Source organism: Fusarium phalaenopsidis (genome assembly GCF_050370095.1).
Source record: "Fusarium phalaenopsidis strain FUZ10S chromosome Unknown contig_32304, whole genome shotgun sequence".
Classification (NCBI taxonomy): Eukaryota; Fungi; Ascomycota; class Sordariomycetes; order Hypocreales; family Nectriaceae; genus Fusarium; species Fusarium phalaenopsidis.
In genome coordinates, this window is record NW_028145404.1 from 155,893 (window position 1) to 177,172 (window position 21,280).

A 21,280-nucleotide genomic window follows, 5' to 3' on the forward strand; every position below is an offset into this window, starting at 1 on the left:
TTCTTCAACTCGAGGACTTGAAAGATCTCGAGGGCTTCGCCGTCAAAGCCAGCGTTGCCCTCCCAACAGTCTACGCGCAGACATGATAAAGAAGGATCTCGAGCCTCGGGTCTACGAAGCATGGTCATATATGTAACCGAGCGGGTTTGATGATTAGGTGAACCTACACCTAAATGCTGCTGGAAAACTCACAATCGGACGGTTGTTGATGATCTCTTCACCTGGGATCCCAGTGTGAGTATTCGATTCTTTAGACTTCACTTCCTTATGCTTCCCTGACGAGGATGCAGTACTAACTCTACCCTCAGGTTTTCCAACATGATGTCTATTGTCACCGACGACAGGGGCTTTATTCGTTTGCTGAAAACCGTGTATCTCGTGACAACCGCCTATACCTTCTGTGACAGACGATCGTGGTTCTCTATACATGGTGTAATATGCGTAGAAGCTCCGCTAGGCCAAACCAAAGCCATGTACTCACGCTCCACAAACCGGCACGACCAGGACGAGAGCAAGTTAAGGGGAGCAAAACCTTGTTTAGTACTTTTAAAGCTTAGACAGTTCATCCAGCCTCGAGTTCGTCAAGGCTATCTCATCGTGTCCAAACAGCCAAGGCTGGAACTCCCTACCGCTCAAACTATTGGGGTTTGCCTTGTCTAACGCCTCATCCATCTTCTCATCGCGGGCGCTAGCCGCCATAGACGCAAATGCTAGATCCCGGGCTTCCTGATCAGGCCCATCATGCAAGTGCCAGACACGGCTAGAGTCTCGAGTCGCCTGCTGCACTCGCTCGGCTCGCGGTTTGCGGATGGCCTCGTAGGCACGCATGAGATCTGGGATGTCAGACGAGTCTTCGGCACGAGCCAGACATTCCGCGAGGCATGCGCCATCCTCGATAGCCTGCGCTGCGCCTTGAGCCAGGAACGGCACCATGGCATGAGCTGCATCTCCGAGTAGCACGACTCTGCCGTTTTCACTGACCCAAGTAGGCAAGTTAGGCAGGTCGGCAATCTTCCAGTTGAGACAGCTCTGAACCTTGGACAGGACCTTTTGGATGACTGGATCAAAGTCTTTGTAGTGTTGACGCATCTCCTCAAGGTTGCCGGGCTCGTTCCACTTGCCAGGCGTTGCGAGGCCACTGGGGTGAGACAAGACAAGGTTATACATGGCACCCTGACGGATGGGATAGGCCATAATGTGGTGATTAGGCCCAATCCAGCAGTTGGCGTTGATGTCCGTCATGAGGTGGGAAATGTCCGGATCAGCAGACATGATCTCGACAGGGACGGTTGCGCGATAGGAGCAGTTGGCCGCTGGGTTTGGCTCAACGATCCTCCCGAGAAGCGCCTCCCGTGTCTTGGATCGGATGCCATCTGCTCCTACCACCAGGTCGGCCGCCAAAATCTCCCCGTTTGCCAGCTTCACGCTTGGGTCATCAACGTTGACCGACTCGACGAAGCAACCAAGGCGAATATCGACACCCAACTCCTTTGCGGCGTCAAAAAGAAGCCCCTGAAAGTCGGCTCTATGGATGAGCCAGTAAGGGGATCCGTACTTTTCCGAGAGGTGAGGGTGCAATGGCGTCGTTCCCAATAGCCGCCCCGTCTCGTATCTTTTGAAGGCAAAGTGCTGAGGCCAGACAACCTTCTCTAGGAACTTGTCCTTGAGGCCGTAGCTGCACAATATTCGGCTTGAATTGGGAGGGATCTGGATACCAGCACCGACCTAAGTGACAGGAGGGTTAGCTTCGGGTCCGGGTCCTGGACAGAGGAGCGAGGCGCCGGGTGTGTTCTCACCTCGGATAATTCTGGAGCTGCTTCAAGCACCGTAACCTGATGGCCCTTTTTCTTGAGAGCGATTGCGGCCCCAAGGCCTCCAAGGCCTCCACCATTGATGATGACTTTCATGTTGCAAACTGTGATATTTACTCGACTTCCAAGCTGTGGGTGTGTTGAAGTTGACCCATGTGCCAGAAGGCCTGGAATTGTCAAGTCGAGGAGCCTCTTATCTGTGACAAGCACACATCAGAGCGGATATGAATTCGGCAGTTTGCTCAGATGGAAGAGCCACAACCCGTTCTTTGCCGTTCGATCAAGTCTTTCGCCCATTACCCCGGATGCTTAGCCGCAACATGTCATTCACGGAATCTTTGCCGCCATTCCCCCACAGCCGGAAGCAATTGGTTCCGAACACAATCCCCATCAGCCCCGAAACTGACCTCCAAGTCCGCAATTCCCGGGCCTTGGTCACGGAGGTTTGTTAATTGGTTCCGGGATCATTATTCTACTGTGTGGCCATGACTGTAGTTTGTGCTGGCCTGCCCTGTCTTTGGGATCCTGGCTGCTACACCATCGCAAATTTTACGGCTTGGGAGCTGATGCGGTATGCCCAATCTTTTCCAATACATTCTCCTTCTACCCGCGAAATATTTCTCCATCGTGGGTTTGGTCAAAAGTTGTACAGCTAAGTAGGAACACTATTTAGCTGGGTAATATCTCCAGCTCAAGACACATGCCAGCAATGCCCGCAAATTGCAGATGTAATATGTCTTGTGTGGTCATTATCTCCAAAACGCCCGTGTTTCTCTAATAAAAATTGAAGTGAAACATGTTCCTATCGTCATAAGCTATCTCTTGGTTCTGTTGACGCATAAGTTTGGTGTTTGAAACCGGTACCGGGTCGCCCGGGGGCTTCACCGCTGGGCCGTTGTGTTGCAGATTGTGCTGCAACTTGTTTTCAGCTCTAGTCATAGGTGACGGTCTGAACCAAGGTATGCGGTAGCAGGTGAACATCTTGCAAGGCAGGGCAAGGAACGGAATACTGATAGATGGAGGCAAGGCGGCAGAGCTACCCCACAAAGTGTCGAGCATGCGGATCTGTATCCGCCGAGCGGACCCTGGATTGCAATCCACCCCCGCAAATTGGTTTTCGTGGCGTCTACGTTAGCGGATGATGGCCAAAGCACTCTCGACCCTGATGCGCGGAAACCTCTCCCCAGAGAAAGACGGAACAGCTAAGGGGTGTTGGGTTCTTGGCCTTGATGGGAGGAACGAGTCCAAGGACGGACAGTATAAAGCTAGGCTATGCTCCACGACTTCAGGGTGTTCAGCATCCAGCATCGCGTCCTGCTATATCTTCCCCCTTTTCACCAACTCAATCTCACCTCGTCTCAGCCCAAGCCACACCTGGCCCCGGTGCATTATGTCCGCCGCCAAAGAATTCACGTATCAACCCCTTGCCGATGGCATGCTCTTCGGCGAAGCCCCTCGATACCACAATGGCCTCTTGTACGTCAGCGACATGATTGGCCGCACCATCTACACCATCAACCCAAAGTCTGGCGAGAAGACTGTCTTGGCCAAGGTTGACCAGCAACCCAACGGCATGTTTTTCCATCCCGACGGGTCGCTCATCTACTCGTCTATGTTTGACACCAAGCTCTATCAGCTCAAGAATGGAAAGACGACGCTCTACTGCGATCTATCCGGGATCATGACCGGGTACTGTGGAGACATGTACATCGACAATGTGGGGAGGGTCTACCTGGATGATACAGGGGCTCGAGTCCTCCACGGGGAGGATCCCTCGCCTGGTCGCCTCATCATGGTAGATATGGACCGTACTGCCAAGGTTGCTGCAGAGAACCTGGTTTTTCCGAACGCGTTGGTAATCACTGACGATGGGAAATCTCTCTTCGTGGCCGAGACGTTTGGACAGGGGCTATTGAAGTTTGACGTGGGGCCTGGAGGCGAGCTGTCCAACAGACAACTCTTCTGGTCTCCCTCTTCTCTACCAGACTTTGCTGAGAAGGAAGCTGCCGGGAAGATGGTCAAGATTGACGGCGGATGTCTGGATGCCGAGGGCAATATCTGGCTCTCTTTGTTGGGCTACGACCAGTTCATCCGTCTCGACCAGCAGGGCAACATCAACGCTCGAATTCGTGTGAGCGGACATGCTACGGCGTGTTATCTGGGAGGGGAGGATGGAAAGACATTGTATCTAGTGGTCAACCAGGTCCCGGATGGAGAGAGCATCTTTACCGCCATGGTTGCCAAGAAGACGACTTGTGCGGTTGGCTCGGCGAGGGTAGATATTGGCGGTCCACGCCGAGAGTGAACGTTAAATAGTGATATATACTACTGAACTACCTAATTAAGCTCCCATGACCGTAAGATTAGTTCCTTAAGACATCGTTGTGAGCTGCGATACCGCGGCTGCGCGGGACAAAGTGCCCCTTGTCTATTCCTATTTTCCTTTCTCTGCTTCTATGCTGTACTCTTCTTGGGAATGAGAAGGTTCGCCGAGGATCAGTACCCCCTTTCCGAGAAACCCTGATGTTGTAGCTAAGCAGCACCTTGACACGTATATTCAGCTGGTTTGAGGGAGGAGTACTATGTGATAGAAGGTAGCCCGATCTCATATTCTCTTGTCGTTGCACGAAAACCCTAGTGTTGGAAAATCTTCCCTGCATCTCATATCTAGCAGCAGCTACCTAAATCTTCATCCGTCACTGTAATAGTCTTGAGCTGAGTAAACTCTGAGATTCCTATTCATGGTTAGTCAGAACCTCAAGTGGTGATCAGGATCACTGCTTACCCCACGGGACTCCAAAGCGTCCCCAGCCACTTTCCTTTATTCCACCGTGCGGTAGATGTGCCTCGTCGTGAACCGTCATGGAGTTGATGTGAACCGCCCCCGTGTCAAGACGCCGAGCCACCTCTATGCCCCTAATGACGCTGGAAGTAAAGATACTGGACGATAATCCGTAGTCGGAATCATTCGCCAGATCGATAGCCTCTTCGAGCGTCGTGAACGGCACTAGAGTCACCAGAGGCGCAAAGGTTTCCTGACGCCAAATGGGCATATCCTGCGTGACCTCGGTGAGCACCCGCGGACTCATATGAGAGTTCTCTGTCTCGATGCCCTTCCCAAAGAGGAGCTTGGCACCTCTCTCGAGTGAATCTTCCACAAGAATTTTTACCTTAGCAACCTGCTCTACAGAAGCCCCAGGCTGGACTTGTATCTTTTGTGCAGCCACAGCTAGTTTCTCTGAGAATTGCTCCATGACTGAAGCGTGGACGATGATCCTCTCGGTAGACATGCAGATCTGGCCATGCTATAGATTTATCCGTCAGCTTGTAACAGGTGAGCCGACGTTCCATTGTAAACTCACGTGGGCGAACGCTCCTGTGGCCGCAGCCTCAGCAGCCTTGGCCAGATCTGCATCTTCAAGCACAATCTGCGGCGACTTTCCACCCAGCTCCAACAGTACAGGCTTGCAGCTCTCTGCCGCCTTAGCGGCAATGACCTTGCCTACGGCGGCGCTCCCTGTAAAGTTGACCTTTCTCACGCGCTTGTCACTGATGAGAGCGTTAAGCACCCCTGGCGCATCTTCCCTCCTATGCTGTAGGATGTTGAGGACACCAGGAGGAAAGCCGGCGTCTCGAAACAGAGCCCCTATGTAGTTGTGCACTAGAGGCGTCGCCTCGGAAGCCTTGAGGATAGCGGTGTTGCCACAGGCGATTGGAGTTGCCACCGCTCTGATGCCGAGATAGAGGGATGCATTCCAAGGTGCGATGCCTAGCTGGACACCCAACGGCTCTTTGATGACCATGGCATAAGAGTTCGGCTGCTTGCTAGGGAGGAGAGCTCCAGTCTCGGAGTCTTGCACGTGGAAGGCTAATTCCTGGAGGAGGTCGATGGAGCTCTGAATGTTGATCTGCTGGATGACAAAGTCATCGATGGGGATTTCCACCTGCTCCGTCAGACTCGATTATTGACAAATTTAAAAAAAAAAAATAGTTCTTCTTACCTTGAGTATGCTTTCTATCTCGCGCCTCCGCTCCTCGAGAAGCTTGGCTGCCTTGAGCAACAGGTCTCGACGCTGCCATATCGTAGTACGACTCCACTGGGCGAATGCTCTGTAAGAGCTCTTGACGACGCGATCCACGTGTTCTGGTAAAGCTGCCGAGGCAGAAATGGATTTTCCAGTCGCGCTGTTGGTGACTAGAAACTCGACGTTTGTGTGGACGGGCTCGTTATCGATCCATAGAGGTACTCTGTTTTCGCTGTGTGAATTCATGGTGAAGGTTGGTTGCGTCTACTTGGACTGGACTGCATATCAGGTTGAACCGAAGCGTTTTGTCGCGCTTGGTCGGTTTCTTTAAATATTTGTCTGTCGCGAAAAAGTACACCAAGCCTCCGTGAATGGTACGCCCCAGGTATGATTCTAGCGTACCTAACCAAGAACTTCTGCTAGATTTAGCTTTGCCATTAGGAAGTATGAGCAACAGCTGTGATGACAGGGGCGGTAGATGATCCATCGCATCTGCCGAAAAAGGCGGAGGTGAGTGATGGCGGCGTTCTAGAGGCGGGAGTAGATCCGCCGGGCGTCCGGCAGCATAGCCGCTTCCGTTCATCTCGACTCGAGACTACCTTGATACATTTATTAGGCATGTGTAAGTCTTGCTGTACCTGTAGTTGTTCATGGGTCCAATCCCTGTACGTTGACATTTGTGTTCATCACCATGCTAGGCGACTTCCCCTTGGACGGTAAGATTGTGGTCATCACCGGCGGTGCCTCAGGTACGTTCTTCACTCAGCAACTACTCATAAGTAAAATCCAAGAGTTGAAGAATCATTCTCACGCCTTGGATAGGCATCGGCCTCGCTTTTACCAAGTTGGCCTTGACAAGCGGCGCCAGGGTCATCATCGCCGACCTTGCCCTGTCACCAGCAGCCGAACCCCTCGTGCGTAACGACCCCAACATCCGCTTCATCAAGTGCGACGTCCAAGAATGGGATAATCTTGAAGCTTTGATTCCCTTCGCTGAGAAGGAGTTTGGTGATGTTCCAGACGTTTACGCCGCCAACGCTGGTGTTGGAGAACCTGTACGTGACACCCCCTTTGTGTCTTTCTCATGGTCTGATTTTCCAAGGAATGGTCGAGTTTCTGGGGTGATCGTGAGACTAAAAGATATGCCGAGCTCGACATCAACCTCGGTCATCCCATTAAGCTCAGCCGCATCGCAATCCGGGCATGTCTCCGGAAGAACAAGAAAGGCGTCGTCATTGTCACATCATCCATCGCAGGAGTCAATGGCCATTTCGCGACGGCTCTCTATGTTGCAAGCAAGCACGGAACGATTGGACTTATCAAGAGTCTGGCCAAAGCTGAAACTGAAGCCCAGGTCAAAGTTGTCGGAATCTGTCCTGGGTAAGTGTTTATGAAGTAACAAAGTGTGAACTGATCTAACCTGTGAATTCTAGACTTGTCGAGACGCCTCTTCTCAAGAGCATTATGGAGAGCCAAAACGGAGACAAAACTGGCACCGTCCTGATAAAGCCGAGTGAGATCGCCGAGAGGATGAAGGACCTGATTGAGAAGGGAACATACCGTGGGGGAATAGCTTTAGCGGTGGCCAGGCCAGGAGACGCGACCATTGTGGCTGATGGATCGACCAGTTTGCTCGAGGATCTACTACCTTCTGATCTGGAGGTTATGAGAAAGATTATTGCAGCTGAGAGGGGAAATGGTCCCGGAGTAGATGGGGGTAAACAGCTATGATAACAAACAGCCCACCGAGTATGAGCGAAACTGCCTAGATCCGATGAGTCGCAATTTAGACCTGGGCACGCCCTGTTCTTTCAATCTTACATCAGTGTAGCAGCTTCGTCTAGGATATTTTATTGAACCACAGCCAGTTGTCATGAAGGTGCGCCGGGCGAAGCGCCTGGTTGCTCCTTATCTTTAGAACCTCGCAAACATGATCTTTGTGCCTAGTATCACGGGCAGGAGACTTTATCCAGTGTGGTTAACGCACGGGAAATTCTATCGAGTCATTTATACGAACCTATGAATAACAACAAGATTTTACTACTTCTACACTACTATTGAACATGACATGTTGAAGTACGATCACTGCTTCTCCTCGGCTGCCTATCAGCCTTGAGTCCCAAACCCCCATCACACCTTGGCACCATCAGAAGAAAACTCAAGTCCAGCAGTGATGCTCGCATGCTTTGCACGCCACAGGTCGTAAATGTAGTTTGTGCGGCCCTTCCAAGGGCCAGAATCTCCACACTTTGGCATGCTCTTCTCGGCCTGCTTAACATATGTCGCGTCGAGATCCCAAAGCGGCCGCGGCTGGACATTGCTGGGAAGCCGAGGGACGGCACTTGACTTTCCCTTTTGCTGAAGATGCTTGAGAAGACGGCAGATGAGACGTGCTGTAACGTCGGCGCCGAGAGTCCACGAAGCGTTGACGTAGCCTATCATAATGGCTAGGTTGGGCACGTCGCTCAGCATGGATGCCCGCCATGCAACCTTGTCCGAGAGCTGGATGAGTTCCCCATCCACCATGATTTTGATGGCCCCGCCGACTTTGAGCTTCAGCCCGGTCGCGGTGACAATGATGTCTGCCTTTAGCTGCTTACCCGAACAGAGGATGATGGCATCGCCTTTGACTTGGCTGATGCGGTCCGTCACCACGTTTGCATTGTCCTCCCGGATAGCCTTGAAGAAATCTCCGTTGGGGCTGAAGCAAAGTCGCTGATCCCATGGTCGGTAGAGAGGCGTAAAGTGAGGGTCCATGGGGACATGTGCCGGGAGCTGCTCCCCAACCCAACGCTGAAGCTTCGATCTCGCAGCGCGGGGAAACGCGCGACAGAGGTAGAAGATCATGGCAGTCGTCCAGATAAATGCCCAGCGGCTGAGCTTGAAGGACCACAGCTCCGGTAGCATGCGATGAAACCACGAATTGCCGGTGCTGTTGTCGATGGACAGGATATACGTCGGGCTCCGCTGCAACATCGTCACCTGCTTCGCCTTTCTGGCCAGGTTTGGTAGAAGTGTGATGGCCGTGGCACCGCTGCCAACGATGACAACCTCTTTGTCGGCGTAGTCCAGATTCTCGGGCCAGAACTGCGGATGAATCACTTGTCCGTTGAAGCTGTCGAGGCCTGGGATGTCAGGTGTCCGTGGCTCCGTGTAGTCGTAGTAACCTGTGCCCAGGATCAGAAACCGCGCCTGGTACTCGAGAGTTTGACCCAGATCGGTTTCAACCACTAGACTCCATGACTGGTCCGACGAGTCCCAGTTGGCAGAGATAACTCTGCGCTTGAACTGCATGTGGCCATCAATCCCCTCCTTTTCAGCCGCGTTGCGCAGATATCGCACGATGGATCCCCCATCAGCAATGGCACGCTTTTCCACCCAGGGGAACCAGCTGAAGCCAAAGCTATGCAGGTCCGTATCAGATCTGATACCTGGGTAGCGGAACAAGTCCCAGGTGCCTCCGAGGCTGTCGCGGCCCTCGAGGATCGTGTAGGTGAGATTTGGGAGCTTCTCTTGGATGTGGTGGGCGGCGTTGATGCCGGATATTCCTGCACCCACGATGACAACGTCATATACGCCATCGAATTGCCGAGCTGACTTGGTGTCCATATTTGCGTACGTGATATGTAAGGATGCTTGGTGGGGATGAATGCGTGAATCAATGACGAGTCTATGCTTGGTAGTAGAACATGGAGTTAAAATAGGCCGATACCCGACTCTCATCTAATTGGTTTTGCAGTTTTTGCGGATGTTGATCCGGATACTGTTGTCAAGAGAGTCTAGGGAAGCGATTGCCGGTGGAGTTGTGGTCAAAAGGGGAAGAGTCGCCACACTATCTAACTTTGCGGATGAGCATCCGGGGCGGCTGAGGCGGGAACACCATGTCTGGATTTCCAAACCCGTGGAGAAATCTGGCAGAAATCTGGGGAAGCTGGGGATGTGTTCCGGCTTCTCGGGCTCGGTGCGAGCGAGTGAGTCTACAAATACATGGCCGGGATATGCCCTGGTAATGACCCTGTCTCACTGCAACTCAACATCTTCACTCCACATTACAGAACACCTATCACTTGCTATCGACTACAAGGATCTATACTCAACATGGCCCCTAACAGAATCGACGTCCACCACCACTTTGTCCCCGACTTTTATCGTCAAGGTCAGTCCTCTGCCACGCACATTCGTCGTCCTAATCTCACCTCCCTCCAGCTGTCATCTCCTCTGGCGGAGACCCTTCAGGTTGGTTCGTACCTGATTGGACTCCAGAGTCAGATGCCGCCGTCAACGAGAAGTTCGGCATAGATGTCACCATCCTGTCGCTGACTGCCCCCGGTGCCTGCATCCTCAAGGACCCGGCAGCATCGGCAGAGCTCGCCCGCAAGGCTAACCTGTACGCTGCCAAATTGCGAGACGATAACCCCAAGAAATACGGCTTTTTTGCCGCTCTGCCGAACCTTCTTGATAAGGAGCTGGCCCTTGGCGAGATCGCCTACGCCCTCGACACCCTCAAGGCGGACGGTGTGACCTTGTTTACCCGTTACGGGACTGATAATCACTACCTGGGCCACCCTGATTTCAAGGACATTTGGGCTGAGCTCAACCGTCGTTCCGCCGTCGTATTTATCCACCCTACCCATCCTGTCGATACGAGCCAAGTCAGCGGTCTTCCTCAGCCAGTGATCCGCTACCCCTTCGAGTCTACTACAACCGCCCTCGACATGATATACAACAAGACTGTCCGCAACAACCCAAACTGCAAGATCATTCTCTCCCACGGAGGTGGCGTGCTTCCCTACCTGATCGGAAGACCTGCTAGTATCCTGCCCAAGTCCAAGGGAGAGCTCGACGAGTTTCTGGACGATGCTCGGAATTTCTATTACGACCTAGCCGTGGCTGGCTCGGAGAATGTGCTGCGGGTTCTGGAGAAGTTTGCCAAGCCGGGACATCTCCTCTACGGCAGCGACACGCCTTATGCCAACGACGGGATTATCGATTTCCACACGAGTGGGCTTGATTCGTACAAGTTTGAGGATACGGACTTGATTAACCAGATTAACCGCGACAACGCTCTCTCTTTGTTCCCCCGTTTTAAGAATTGAGAGCGGAACTTGTTCCGGGGGCCGCAGAGGTTTGGATGTATGGTTCAGACAGTATCCTATAGTTTAACAAATTAAACGTCGGCTATCGCGTGGAACAAATTTACGGCAGTTGAATTGCACTTAGAGTTGTGCTTGAGTGTTTCTATGTTTCGTCATCAGTTATGGTGAGGTGAAGTGCATATTGTTGTCTGTCTGAAATTAATGGCAAGTGAACCAGTGCTTCTCAGTCCCAGCAGCAGAATAATACTCACCTCGTCCTAGTTTCATGTGGATCAGCTTTAAGTTGCAGCCAGAAATGCGGAAATTGCGTGGCGGATACGTTCCCGCGGACTGCCAGGGCAGCCTCGTGTATAAGAGGCCTGAGGATCTCATCATGGCATTCCCCCTGACCTTGTCCATCACTTATTCTATCCCATCTCGCAACCCGTCTAGACTTTCCTCTTATCTGTCTTCAAGAGCCCTGCAACAATGCCTGATACTAAAAGGACTGTTACCAAAGCCTATGTCGTCGCCGAGCGAGGCGGACCCTTTGAACTCAGAGATGTTGTGCTCGACGGACTGCAACCAAATGAAGTTCTAGTGGAGATCAAATACACCGGACTTTGCCATACGGTACGTTACCTAGATCAAATAGTGGACTTGAAGACTAACATGCAGCTCTAGGATCTTGTTGTTCAGCAAGGTGGCATGCCAATTGGCGGATATCCAGTGGTGCTCGGCCACGAGGGACTCGGTACTGTACGAGGCATCGGATCAAGCGTGTCTGACAGGTCCCTAAAGGAGGGCGATACGGTTGTGCTCTCATTTCGCACATGCCGACAGTGTCGAGGGTGCCTCGAGGAACGATACGGTAGCTGTTCCCAAATGACTGAGACCAACTTTATCAACCCTGGACGTAAGAGTCCCGGAGCAGCTTCACCAATCTCACTGCCCGATGGTACACCCGTATTTGGCCAATTCTTTGGACAGTCATCCTTCAGTAAGATGACGGTTGTCTGCGAGAACTCGGTGGTCAAGATATCGGCCAATCCCCAAGACCTGGTCTTCCTGGCTCCCCTCGCATGCGGCCACCTGACAGGAGCAGGAACAGTCCTGAACGTCCTCCGGCCTCACAGCAACAGCAAAGTCGCGGTCCTAGGCATGGGTGCTGTCGGTCTCGCTGCCATGCTTGCAGCCAAAGCGATCGGGGTGGAGCATCTCGTTGCGGTCGATCTTGTTGATGAAAAACTCCAATTAGCCAAGTCGCTAGGAGCCACGCATATCATCGACACGAGCACGGGACAGGGCCTCAACGCTGCGATTAGAGACAAGTTCCCGGATGGGGTCGACTACATCATCGATACGACAGGAGTTGCAACTCTCCTACAGGCGTCTGTCCAGGCGCTCTCTCACGAGGGAACGCTGGCGCTGGTGGGTGTCCCACAGCCAACAGCAACAATCCAAGTCAACGCGCTGGACCTCCTGTTGTCTTGCAAGCGCATTGTGGGAGTTATTGAAGGGTTTTCGAATCCGCAAAAGGTAAGTTAGCCTGCTTCCCCGTGACACACTCGATTGCTCATGCCACAAAAGTTGATCCCAGAGCTACTCGGGTTGTACTACAGCGGCAAATTCCCCATCGACAGAATTTCGAAATGCTACCCTGCGGAGGATCTGGACAAGGCGATTCAAGATCTCAAAGCAGGACGCGTAAGTGACCTACCTCTAAACACTACGAATGTGTGATATCTAACGGGTCGTTTATTGCAGGTCATCAAGCCGGTGTTGTCGTGGCAGAACATTAGTCAAGACTAGCTGCCATCATGTCCTGATCTCCATCCCGGCACTCATCTAGGTCAGTAACTGCCGTGGCTTCCCTGCATCCTCGTTTTCTCGGCTCGGTGCCGTCGATACTGGCTTTGGTTGTTGTCCGGGTATGCTTCCGCCCCTAGCGAGGTACTTGCGGAAGCATAGCCGCTAGCGCCAGACCAGCCACGGACAAGTCAGCTCCTCCAACCGAACGCTCCGGGACATGGATACTGTACTTGACGATGGGCTATGCAGTAGGCTAGATCCTGGGTATGACTGGCCACGAGACCAAGCTGGTTGCCAGAGACTCCGTAAAAATGGATCGTTGTTGCATGAACGGCCCTCCCAAGCGCCATCTTCCTTGCCTAGTAATGGATCGCAATATGAAGCTATTGAGCCCCCGTACCCACTCTCAGCCCCTTCTATTCGACATGAGCCCTCCCGCGAGGCCGAAGCCAACTGTCCGAGGTGTCCGAGGTGGCCCCTTGTGATAGTGATCTCAGTGTCTTCCTGGTCCCCATCACCCCACACCACAACTTCTCGGCACCCCGGATATAGAGATTAGTTCAGATTTAGTGGCGGCCTTCCGGGCCTTGAATGCGGGGTAGAAACAGGCGAATAAATTGACTTTCCCTCCAAACTCCTCTCACGAGTCTCGTGGCCTTGAGACATGCAACATCTCAATTCTGAAGCAATCCCCCTTTAGCTCCCTGCTCCCTCCCCATGGCTCCTCCGACCTCCAAGACAACACCCGACTCTCCTGACTCAGGAGCGCCCCGGAAACGGCGCCGAACTGCCCTAGCCTGCGAGGAGTGCCGCGATAGGAAGCGCAAGTGTGACGGAGTCAAGCCCGTATGTGGAGCATGCAAAACCCGTTCCGCCCCGCGATGCATATGGAATCAGGAGAGAAACAGCAAGGGATGGTGGAGCAACAGGTAAGCTCACGTGAGCACTCACACATCCCGAGTCTAACACGATTGTGCAGTTATGTTCAGGAGCTCAAGAGTCGCGTCAGAGAGCTGGAGGATACACAGAGGCTAGCAGGTCCTATCAACGTACACATCCCTCCATCTGAGGGCGAACTCGGTGGCCCTGTCATCTTACCAGAAGGCTCTCCAGCTGTGGTACTTCCTGCTCAAGACGATAGTGACGACCACAATGATGGCCCAGATGAAAGGCCACAGCTGGATACTGACCATGGTGTTCGCGTGCCCGAAGATGATGCACCTGACGGGACGGATGCAATAGGTTCATACCATCTAGGAATTCCCTCGCCGTTGGAATCCACGGCATTAGCACCTATCGATAATGCTTCAGAGCAAACCTCTGCGCCTTGGGCCAGCTTGAGCTTTGGACCACTTTCTGCATTTGTGTCTCCCCCAAAAGATCATCCCGAAGAAGGGATCGAAAAACCAGCCATGGCCGACACAGGGGCAGAACAGCCCGCAATGGACGCCATGGGAGTCGTCGTGTCCATACATGGTGCGAATCCCCAATCATCAAAACACCCATCTGACTACTTCGGCCCCTCGAGCACAATCAGCCTTCTCCGTGAGGCCCGGAGTGTCATGGGCCGACGGAATTGCGGACACGTACCTTGGCTTCTTGGTAACTGTTCGACGGGCAAAGATGGCACCATGGTGTCAGCAAGCGAACCATCGCCCATGTCATCTATATGGCTCAACTCTGGGCACGACAAGTTCCACCCCATGCTTGGAATGAATGTTCCCCCTCGAACTGATGCGGATCGCCTCGTCAACCTCTTTTGGACATATGTGCACTCTCTATACCCATTCCTGCATTGGCCGTCATTTTACGATCGCTATCTCACACTCTGGACGCCTCAGACGTCTCCACAAGAAAACAGAGCCACTTGTTCCATGAATGGATACTACAGTACCCTCAGCGAGTCTTTATTTCACTGCATGCTCAATATCGTCTTTGCTTTGGGCGTGCTTCACAACACGGAGCTCACTCAACGGGAACGAGACGACATCAGCTATACCTTCTTCAGGCGCGCAAAGAGCCTCCTCGGCCTTGACTTGCTGGAAAGCGGAAGTACGCCCTTGGTACAGGTACTTCTTCTCATGGGCCAGTACCTCCAGACCAGAGACATCACGAGTTCGTGCTGGAATATCATCGGGATGGCAATCCGTGTCGCCCAGGGAATAGGACTGCACCTCCAACCTGAAGAGCGGAAAGAAGGCGATGCTAGCAACCGTCAGGCAGCCGACCAGCTCGAAGAGGAAATGCGCCGACGCGCTTGGACTGGGTGTGTCTTGCTCGACCGGTGAGTGCTTCCAGACTTTACCAACCTCGTTCCTCTAATATTCTGATGGTAGGATCCTCTCACTTACTTATGGACGCCCCCTTATGATACACTCGGGTGCGGCGCACAGCCGACTCTCACTTCCATCGACCATCGATGACGAACTATTGACGCGATTTCCCCATAGTCCAGGGTCTCAGCCAAGTGATATGCCCAGCCGAGTGGAATGCTACATTCACGCCATCAAACTGCAGGACATCCTCGGTCAAGTCCTCACTTCTTTTTACCACCAAGGCTCAGAGAATGAGGGTGCGTCCGCCCCAGGCCTCGGCGTAGAGGAGTCACAACGCAAGGGAATTAGTAACGCCGGGCTACAAAAGTTGCTTGACTTGGATGGCGAGCTTGATGCGTGGAACCGAAATCTACCGGCGCATCTGCAAGTCGACAGCTACTCGATCGAGAACTCGTCTTTTGGCAGTCCACGGTCGAAGAGGTCAACCATCTTTTGCCGACAAGCCACAGTACTCAAAGCAAGGTACGTTACTGCTGTGAATTCATCAAACCCTTACACGTCGGCTAAGCATTGCAGGTTTCTTTATGTGCGTCTGATCTTGCTAAGGCCCTCATTGTCGGAGCTCTGCGACTCAAAAGACATGGTACCAGCCCAGCTTGGTACAGCCAATGCGAGCATGCGACAGAGCATGTTGATAAAGACCGGGAATTTGTGTGCGTCTGTCGCGCAAGAGCTTGTTCATCTGATAACAGAAAACTCACGATCTCGTGCTCACCTCCTACCACCGCCCTGGTATAACGTACTTTGTAAGTTGCCAGTTGGACATTCTTCGAGGCATGCCCCCGGTGCTAACCACGGTAGATATACACGGCTGTGCTCTTGTTCTTCTTCTGAGTTCTTTGTGCTTGTCCAAGTATAACGACGTTGACCAACCCTCTCTGATGACTGACTGGAATCGATGTTTGACCTTTCTTCGCGAGTATCAAGCACAAAGCCGATCTGCATCACGCTGTATCAGAATCTTAGAACTCCTAGAGCAGGAAGCATCATCCTACAACAGTGGTATGTACAAGACTTTTACCCACCAGCGATTATCATAATAACTAAGTGGGCTAAGGAAATAGAATGATAGACGAGCCTCGTATATCGTCGTTGGAGGGGCATCAGCCTACCCTCTCCGTTGACGCCAGACACTTGGGACTCGACCTGATTACTGGAAAGGACGTCCCCTCAACACTCGCCCTTGGCCTCGGCGAAGAGGATAGTAACTGGGTAAACACAGACGGTCTGGATTGGTTTTCATTGGCTCCATTCTTTGATGGGACAGCGGATATTGCCCCTTAGTAACTACCCACCACCCTCCAGTCTAGACGAACACATCGAACCTCAATTCTCCTGGAGGCCATTATAGGTGGTCTCTTCAACATTTGCCCATAGCTGCACTACCTTGAGGTCGGGGAAAGGCAGCAACTGGGACGCAACTATACCCGCCACCCCTTTTTCCCTATCACACCACCAAAAGCAGTTGGACAAGCCGGACCAGTGGGCCGTGTGTTTAGAACGTCCCGTCACGCCTGGCGAGATCATGAAGCCGAGTCCCCATCCCTGCGGCTCACCATCCGGGCAGAGCGGGTACAGTTCCTCGGACGGGTACACCAGCTCAGGTTTCACCGCTGGGAGGCTGGTGCGAGCAAAGTCCGGATCTCGAGTCAACTGGTTCTCAAACATCATTTCGACTGTGTCGGGCTGGAGGATGGCTTTGCCAGTAAGGGAAGAAGTCCCGTTGTTTAACAGGACCCTCAGAAGCTCTGTCGACATGGTTAGGACAATGGTTTTCCATCAAGACTAGTTAGGAGGGCGCATTACTGCTATACTCGCGAGTAGTCCCCCATAGCCCGGCGCCACCACTCTGGAACATATCCGACGCTTGGCCCGGGACCAAGGGTTTGCTCAGAGGGTATTGCCGTGGGCTCAGACGGTCGTTTGCGTCACGCTGCCAGAAACCAGCTAGGCGTTCTCTCATGTCCTTTGATGGGAGAAAAGACATGTCCTTGATACCCGATGGCTCAAAGATGTGCTTTTGCATATAGTCGTCAAGCTTGGTTTGCGTGGCACGCTCGACGGCGATGCCTGCCCAGTCCATACTAATCTGGGAGACCTGGTTAGACAAAAAGCTCAAAAGGACAGAATATCAAAACGTTGCCATACCCCGTATTCAAATCGCTCCCCCGGCTGGTTTACTAGCGGTTGATGCATCTCTGGGACCGACCCAGAGAATTCGTTGTACTTGTCGAGCTTCTTGTTGAGGAACGAGTATCCGAAACCGGCTTGAGAAGAGATCAGAAGCTGAGACTGGGTTTTAACAAGAGAAATATACATACCGGTATGCGTCAGCAACATCCTTAATGTGATCCTCTTGTTCTTCTCTGTCGTCGATCCATCACTCTCGAGGACCTTGACATCTCGCAACTCGGGACAAAGTCCCTCTAGTTGATTTCCATCATCTAGCGCGAGCTTTTTCTGCTCCACCAGCTGCATACAGGCAACTGCCGTGACGAGTTTCGTGCAAGAGGCGAACCAGTAGATTCGATCGTCACATTCATGTTTGTGCGCCAACTGCCCATCATCGTCCTGACCAATGCTTGGCACTGTCTCCTGATGAAACAACTCGGATGTGGCACTCACAACCGTAGCACTGGCACAGGGCAGATCAGTCCGACAGGCACTATTAAGGAGTTCTCGAAGGCCCTCGGTGGCATTGGCAGGGAGGAGATGAGGCGCCATGGTAGAAAGCGAACAGCATGTGAGGAAGCCCGACCAAAATCGCGAGGAACTGGTACTAGACTCTTTATATCTGAATACGAGTATACTTTATCTTAATAGAAGAAGCGCTTGGCGGAATGGCTTCCGCCTCCAGGATAGGAATGGTTGCGGGTGATGTTCCATCCGGAGACGCTTCCGCCGACACAATCCCATAAGTTGGCATTCTAGGAACAATCTGGCCAACGGTCTGTCGCACCAGTCGTTGCTCTTTCACTGGGTTCTACGCAAATTTGGTGGAAAATTAGAAACACAGCATCGATGTGTCTATTATCAGACGATGTCAGGCTGCCATTACTGATTTGGTCTAGTTCACTTCTTGGTTTGCTATGAGATTAAATCACTCTTCAATAAGTCGGCGGTAAAAAGGGGGGCTGCTTCGTAGGCGATGATCTCTGGGCCTGTAGCTGGAGCGAGCTTGCGAGTATATTGGAGTCCATGCTCCTCACCAGGTTCATCTCAAGAAACTTCATCTCCAGTGGATAAAATATTTAGCATCCTAACCGTAACATGAATGGCATCAATTGGGATACAAGACATTGCTCGTGGAATAATATGTGTTCTATGTCCATAACAAAATGCAGTCTAGATACAAGTTGCGTAGTCGTTAAACCTCCATCGTTGGAGCGACATTTTTGGGGTATCACCAAAGAGACCGCCCGGCAGTCTCTATGAAGCACGAAGCAGAGCAATTATGCCCATGTACACCGAAGCCAAAGGAGCCATTGGCTGGCCTACCAAGCCTGGTTGCCTTCTTCAAAGCTCAATTGGCCAGAAGGCCCAAAGCTCCCTCGTCTGGCATTAAGCCAGAGCGTGGCATGCCTCATCATTTGCCTCCATCTCCTGACGTTGCTTTGTGTCTTACACATGCACATCAGGCACCGACTTCTTCTGCTTGAAGCGGAACATATCCCGCGTCTCAGTCCAGAAACTCGTCGGTGGCTCCAGGATCATCATCCTCTCCTCATACGCATCAAGCACAGGTCGGTCCCAGACAAGGTCACACTCCTCAGCCTTGACAAGCTTGGTTCCCTTGAGCAGCTTCCAGCCGAGGTAAAGGAAGGGAGCGATGATTTGCATGGTGTAGTTGGAGAAGAAGTTCTTGGCGTTGAATGGCGCCAGCGAGGTGTATCCGTAGGTGTAGACAACAACGATCTGCAGGACGAGGGCGATCCAGGCGCCGTAGGGTTGGAAGTAACCGTAGTAGGGCATCTTCTTGCGGTCGACGCCCTGCACCTTGCAAGCGCGGTAGTAAAAGAGGAAGGTGATGCTCATGGTGATGTAGTCCACGATGCCTCCGCCCGTGATGAGGGCGAGCAAGATGCTCAGAGCCTCGGAGGAGCTGCTGTCGAGCTGCAGGAAGGACAAGAGCGGGAAGAGCATGGTGACGGCAAAGCAGTAGATGGGCACACCGTTCTTGGTCGTCTTGCGGAGGAAGGCCGGGGCACGTCCCTCGAGGGCGAGACTATAGAGCGAGCGGGTGGCGCAGTATGTGTAGGTGTTGCCGGCAGAGTAGATGGTCGTGAACAGCAGCGCATTCACAACATGGGGAAGGACATCGATCCCCATGTTCTTCATAGCAATGACATAAGGCGAGGCGGCAGCAGTTGAGCTGTCGCCGTCTCCGAGGTGGACCGACACGAGCGTAGGGTCCTTGTGGTCCAGCACGATACCGCAGGTCAGGGCAGCACCAATGAAGAAGAGACCAAACCGGAAGTAGACCGTCTTAAAGGCAGTCTTGATGTACCTGCTAGGGTGCTTGGCCTCGGCAGCGACCATGGAGATGTAGTCGGGGCCCACAACGTAAAAGGCTGCGGCGGCCAAGGCGCCCATGAAGCCTTCGAGACGTCCAAGGTCACCTTCAGTACGATAGGTAGCAAAGGCGTCATGCGCATCCTTCCAGTAGGTGAAGCCATAAGCGTGATGCTGGGGATTTCCGCCGACCATAGTCACGAATGTGAAGGCGAACAGGATCAAGATGAGGATCACCTTGCCAGCAGAGAGCCAGAACTCGGCTTCACCAAAGACACCGACAGCAAGGACATTTAGCACACTAGATAGGGGCACAAAGAGTTTAGCATGCATACACACAGAAAGGAGCACGGGAGAAGTATGAGACGACACCATGTAGAGCGCTTCCTTGACGATGGACATCAGGATTCAACTCATGGTTCAGTCCTTACCCATATGAGAGGATGATGGCAGCGCAGAATCCTGCAGTCGGGCCGGCGTTGGTAATATTGTCGTTCCAGAAGGATAGCACGAGATTTAGGGCGACGATTTCAAAGGGGATTAGAAGAGCCTCATAGAAGAAAAAGTTCCATCCGACCATGAACCCGAGAGCGTCGTCGACCCAAGCACCAGCAAGGCGGATGAAGCCACCAGAAACAGGCATGTAGGTAGTCATCTCAGCGATCGAGTTGTTAACGAGGGCCAGGACGCAAGAGTAGAGAGCGGTGCAGACGAGGAGACTACCGGGGCCACCCTTAGCCAGACCGGCGCCGATACCGATGAAGAGACCAGTTCCGATGGTACCTCCGATGGCGATGAGTTGAATTTGACGGTTGTTGAGACGACGGTGCAGACCGTCAGCATTGTCACCCTCATTGTTGTTGCTGAGCTCCGGGTTGGGGCTAGCAACGCCCTTGTAGGAGTCCTTTTCGTCAGAGGACATGTTGTCGAGTGGCTGAGGATTCGTCGAGATAGCCCAATACCACAGTTGAAAACCACCAAAAGCGTCTGGGGTTAATACATGTGGGGATAGATGGAAACAAGAGAGAAGGAAAACCGCTTGAGAAGCAGACAGACAGGCCTTTATGAGAGGGATCAGCACGGGAAAGGCGAGACAATCATAACAAGAACCAAGTCCTGTTAGTGGAGAGGATGTGGAACCTGCGACAGGATCCTCTGGTGAAAAGAACCCATGCCTTGGGAAGAGTGATGGAAGCCATCACGTCATAAGGGGCCGAGCAGGGTAAAACTCAAATGGGTCCTGGTTCTGAAGAGTGAGATCCAACTGAATCTTTCCCCCAGCTGGTGGATATCGTAGCAACACGAGTCTCCACATGGAGGGTATGAATGGATGGGCCATGGATTGTTTGGGTCAGCATCAGTCGAGTGAGTCTCCATCAAACAAGGTCAGGCTCGAGTGTCTTTGGGGCCGTTGATGAGTAGATAAGCTTCTCCGCGAGCTGTCTGTCAGTAACTGAAGTCAGATAATCGTCCTCCTCGGCTTGCCCTTTAGTTGATGTCAATGGCTGACGTCGTGGCCCTTGTTCCTGAGGTTGTCGCCAAGCCACCATCGGCAATAAACAAGAAGCACCATGACGTCGTTCGGCCGAGTCATTCTCCTCCGCCCAATCACGTGTCCCGTCGTAAACCGATGCCTGGCCACTCACGTGACATTTAGCATGATTCGAGTGCGGCAAAGGCGCGCAAAGCGGATCCATCCTCTCGAAGAG

General features: G+C 52.7%; 10 protein-coding genes across 10 annotated transcripts; 5 read left to right on the forward strand and 5 right to left on the reverse strand.

Moving 5' to 3' along the window:
• Window positions 1–546: 546 nt before the first annotated feature.
• On the reverse strand, window positions 547–1,907 carry LRP88_09375 (uncharacterized protein; the record flags this gene model as incomplete). The annotated part of the gene is made up of 2 exons (XM_083245861.1): window positions 547–1,725; window positions 1,797–1,907. 2 exons carry the CDS (start codon window positions 1,905–1,907, stop codon window positions 547–549), a joined length of 1,290 nt encoding a protein of 429 aa, XP_083096974.1.
• A 1,294-nt stretch (window positions 1,908–3,201) lies between these two features.
• LRP88_09376 (SMP-30/gluconolactonase/LRE family protein) lies at window positions 3,202–4,116 on the forward strand (the record flags this gene model as incomplete). Its single annotated transcript, XM_083245862.1, has 1 exon — window positions 3,202–4,116. One exon carries the CDS (start codon window positions 3,202–3,204, stop codon window positions 4,114–4,116), a length of 915 nt encoding a protein of 304 aa, XP_083096975.1.
• Window positions 4,117–4,478: 362 nt separating this feature from the next.
• On the reverse strand, window positions 4,479–6,082 carry LRP88_09377 (uncharacterized protein; the record flags this gene model as incomplete). Its single annotated transcript, XM_083245863.1, has 4 exons — window positions 4,479–4,546; window positions 4,597–5,116; window positions 5,174–5,755; window positions 5,813–6,082. 4 exons carry the CDS (start codon window positions 6,080–6,082, stop codon window positions 4,479–4,481), a joined length of 1,440 nt encoding a protein of 479 aa, XP_083096976.1.
• A 445-nt stretch (window positions 6,083–6,527) lies between these two features.
• LRP88_09378 (uncharacterized protein) lies at window positions 6,528–7,567 on the forward strand (the record flags this gene model as incomplete). The annotated part of the gene is made up of 4 exons (XM_083245864.1): window positions 6,528–6,585; window positions 6,659–6,891; window positions 6,939–7,216; window positions 7,270–7,567. The coding sequence occupies 4 exons, from the start codon at window positions 6,528–6,530 to the stop codon at window positions 7,565–7,567; spliced, it is 867 nt and encodes a 288-aa protein (XP_083096977.1).
• Window positions 7,568–7,966: 399 nt separating this feature from the next.
• On the reverse strand, window positions 7,967–9,445 carry LRP88_09379 (flavin-containing monooxygenase; the record flags this gene model as incomplete). The annotated part of the gene is made up of 1 exon (XM_083245865.1): window positions 7,967–9,445. One exon carries the CDS (start codon window positions 9,443–9,445, stop codon window positions 7,967–7,969), a length of 1,479 nt encoding a protein of 492 aa, XP_083096978.1.
• Window positions 9,446–9,934: 489 nt separating this feature from the next.
• On the forward strand, window positions 9,935–10,932 carry LRP88_09380 (amidohydrolase family protein; the record flags this gene model as incomplete). The annotated part of the gene is made up of 2 exons (XM_083245866.1): window positions 9,935–9,992; window positions 10,043–10,932. 2 exons carry the CDS (start codon window positions 9,935–9,937, stop codon window positions 10,930–10,932), a joined length of 948 nt encoding a protein of 315 aa, XP_083096979.1.
• A 468-nt stretch (window positions 10,933–11,400) lies between these two features.
• LRP88_09381 (NAD(P)-dependent alcohol dehydrogenase) lies at window positions 11,401–12,723 on the forward strand (the record flags this gene model as incomplete). The annotated part of the gene is made up of 4 exons (XM_083245867.1): window positions 11,401–11,544; window positions 11,596–12,450; window positions 12,502–12,618; window positions 12,679–12,723. The coding sequence occupies 4 exons, from the start codon at window positions 11,401–11,403 to the stop codon at window positions 12,721–12,723; spliced, it is 1,161 nt and encodes a 386-aa protein (XP_083096980.1).
• A 717-nt stretch (window positions 12,724–13,440) lies between these two features.
• Window positions 13,441–15,011, forward strand: LRP88_09382 (uncharacterized protein; the record flags this gene model as incomplete). The annotated part of the gene is made up of 3 exons (XM_083245868.1): window positions 13,441–13,569; window positions 13,621–13,652; window positions 13,703–15,011. 3 exons carry the CDS (start codon window positions 13,441–13,443, stop codon window positions 15,009–15,011), a joined length of 1,470 nt encoding a protein of 489 aa, XP_083096981.1.
• A 1,837-nt stretch (window positions 15,012–16,848) lies between these two features.
• Window positions 16,849–17,783, reverse strand: LRP88_09383 (serine hydrolase domain-containing protein; the record flags this gene model as incomplete). Its single annotated transcript, XM_083245869.1, has 3 exons — window positions 16,849–17,148; window positions 17,208–17,326; window positions 17,381–17,783. 3 exons carry the CDS (start codon window positions 17,781–17,783, stop codon window positions 16,849–16,851), a joined length of 822 nt encoding a protein of 273 aa, XP_083096982.1.
• Window positions 17,784–18,680: 897 nt separating this feature from the next.
• Window positions 18,681–20,493, reverse strand: LRP88_09384 (amino acid permease/ SLC12A domain-containing protein; the record flags this gene model as incomplete). The annotated part of the gene is made up of 2 exons (XM_083245870.1): window positions 18,681–19,872; window positions 20,003–20,493. 2 exons carry the CDS (start codon window positions 20,491–20,493, stop codon window positions 18,681–18,683), a joined length of 1,683 nt encoding a protein of 560 aa, XP_083096983.1.
• Window positions 20,494–21,280: the final 787 nt, after the last annotated feature.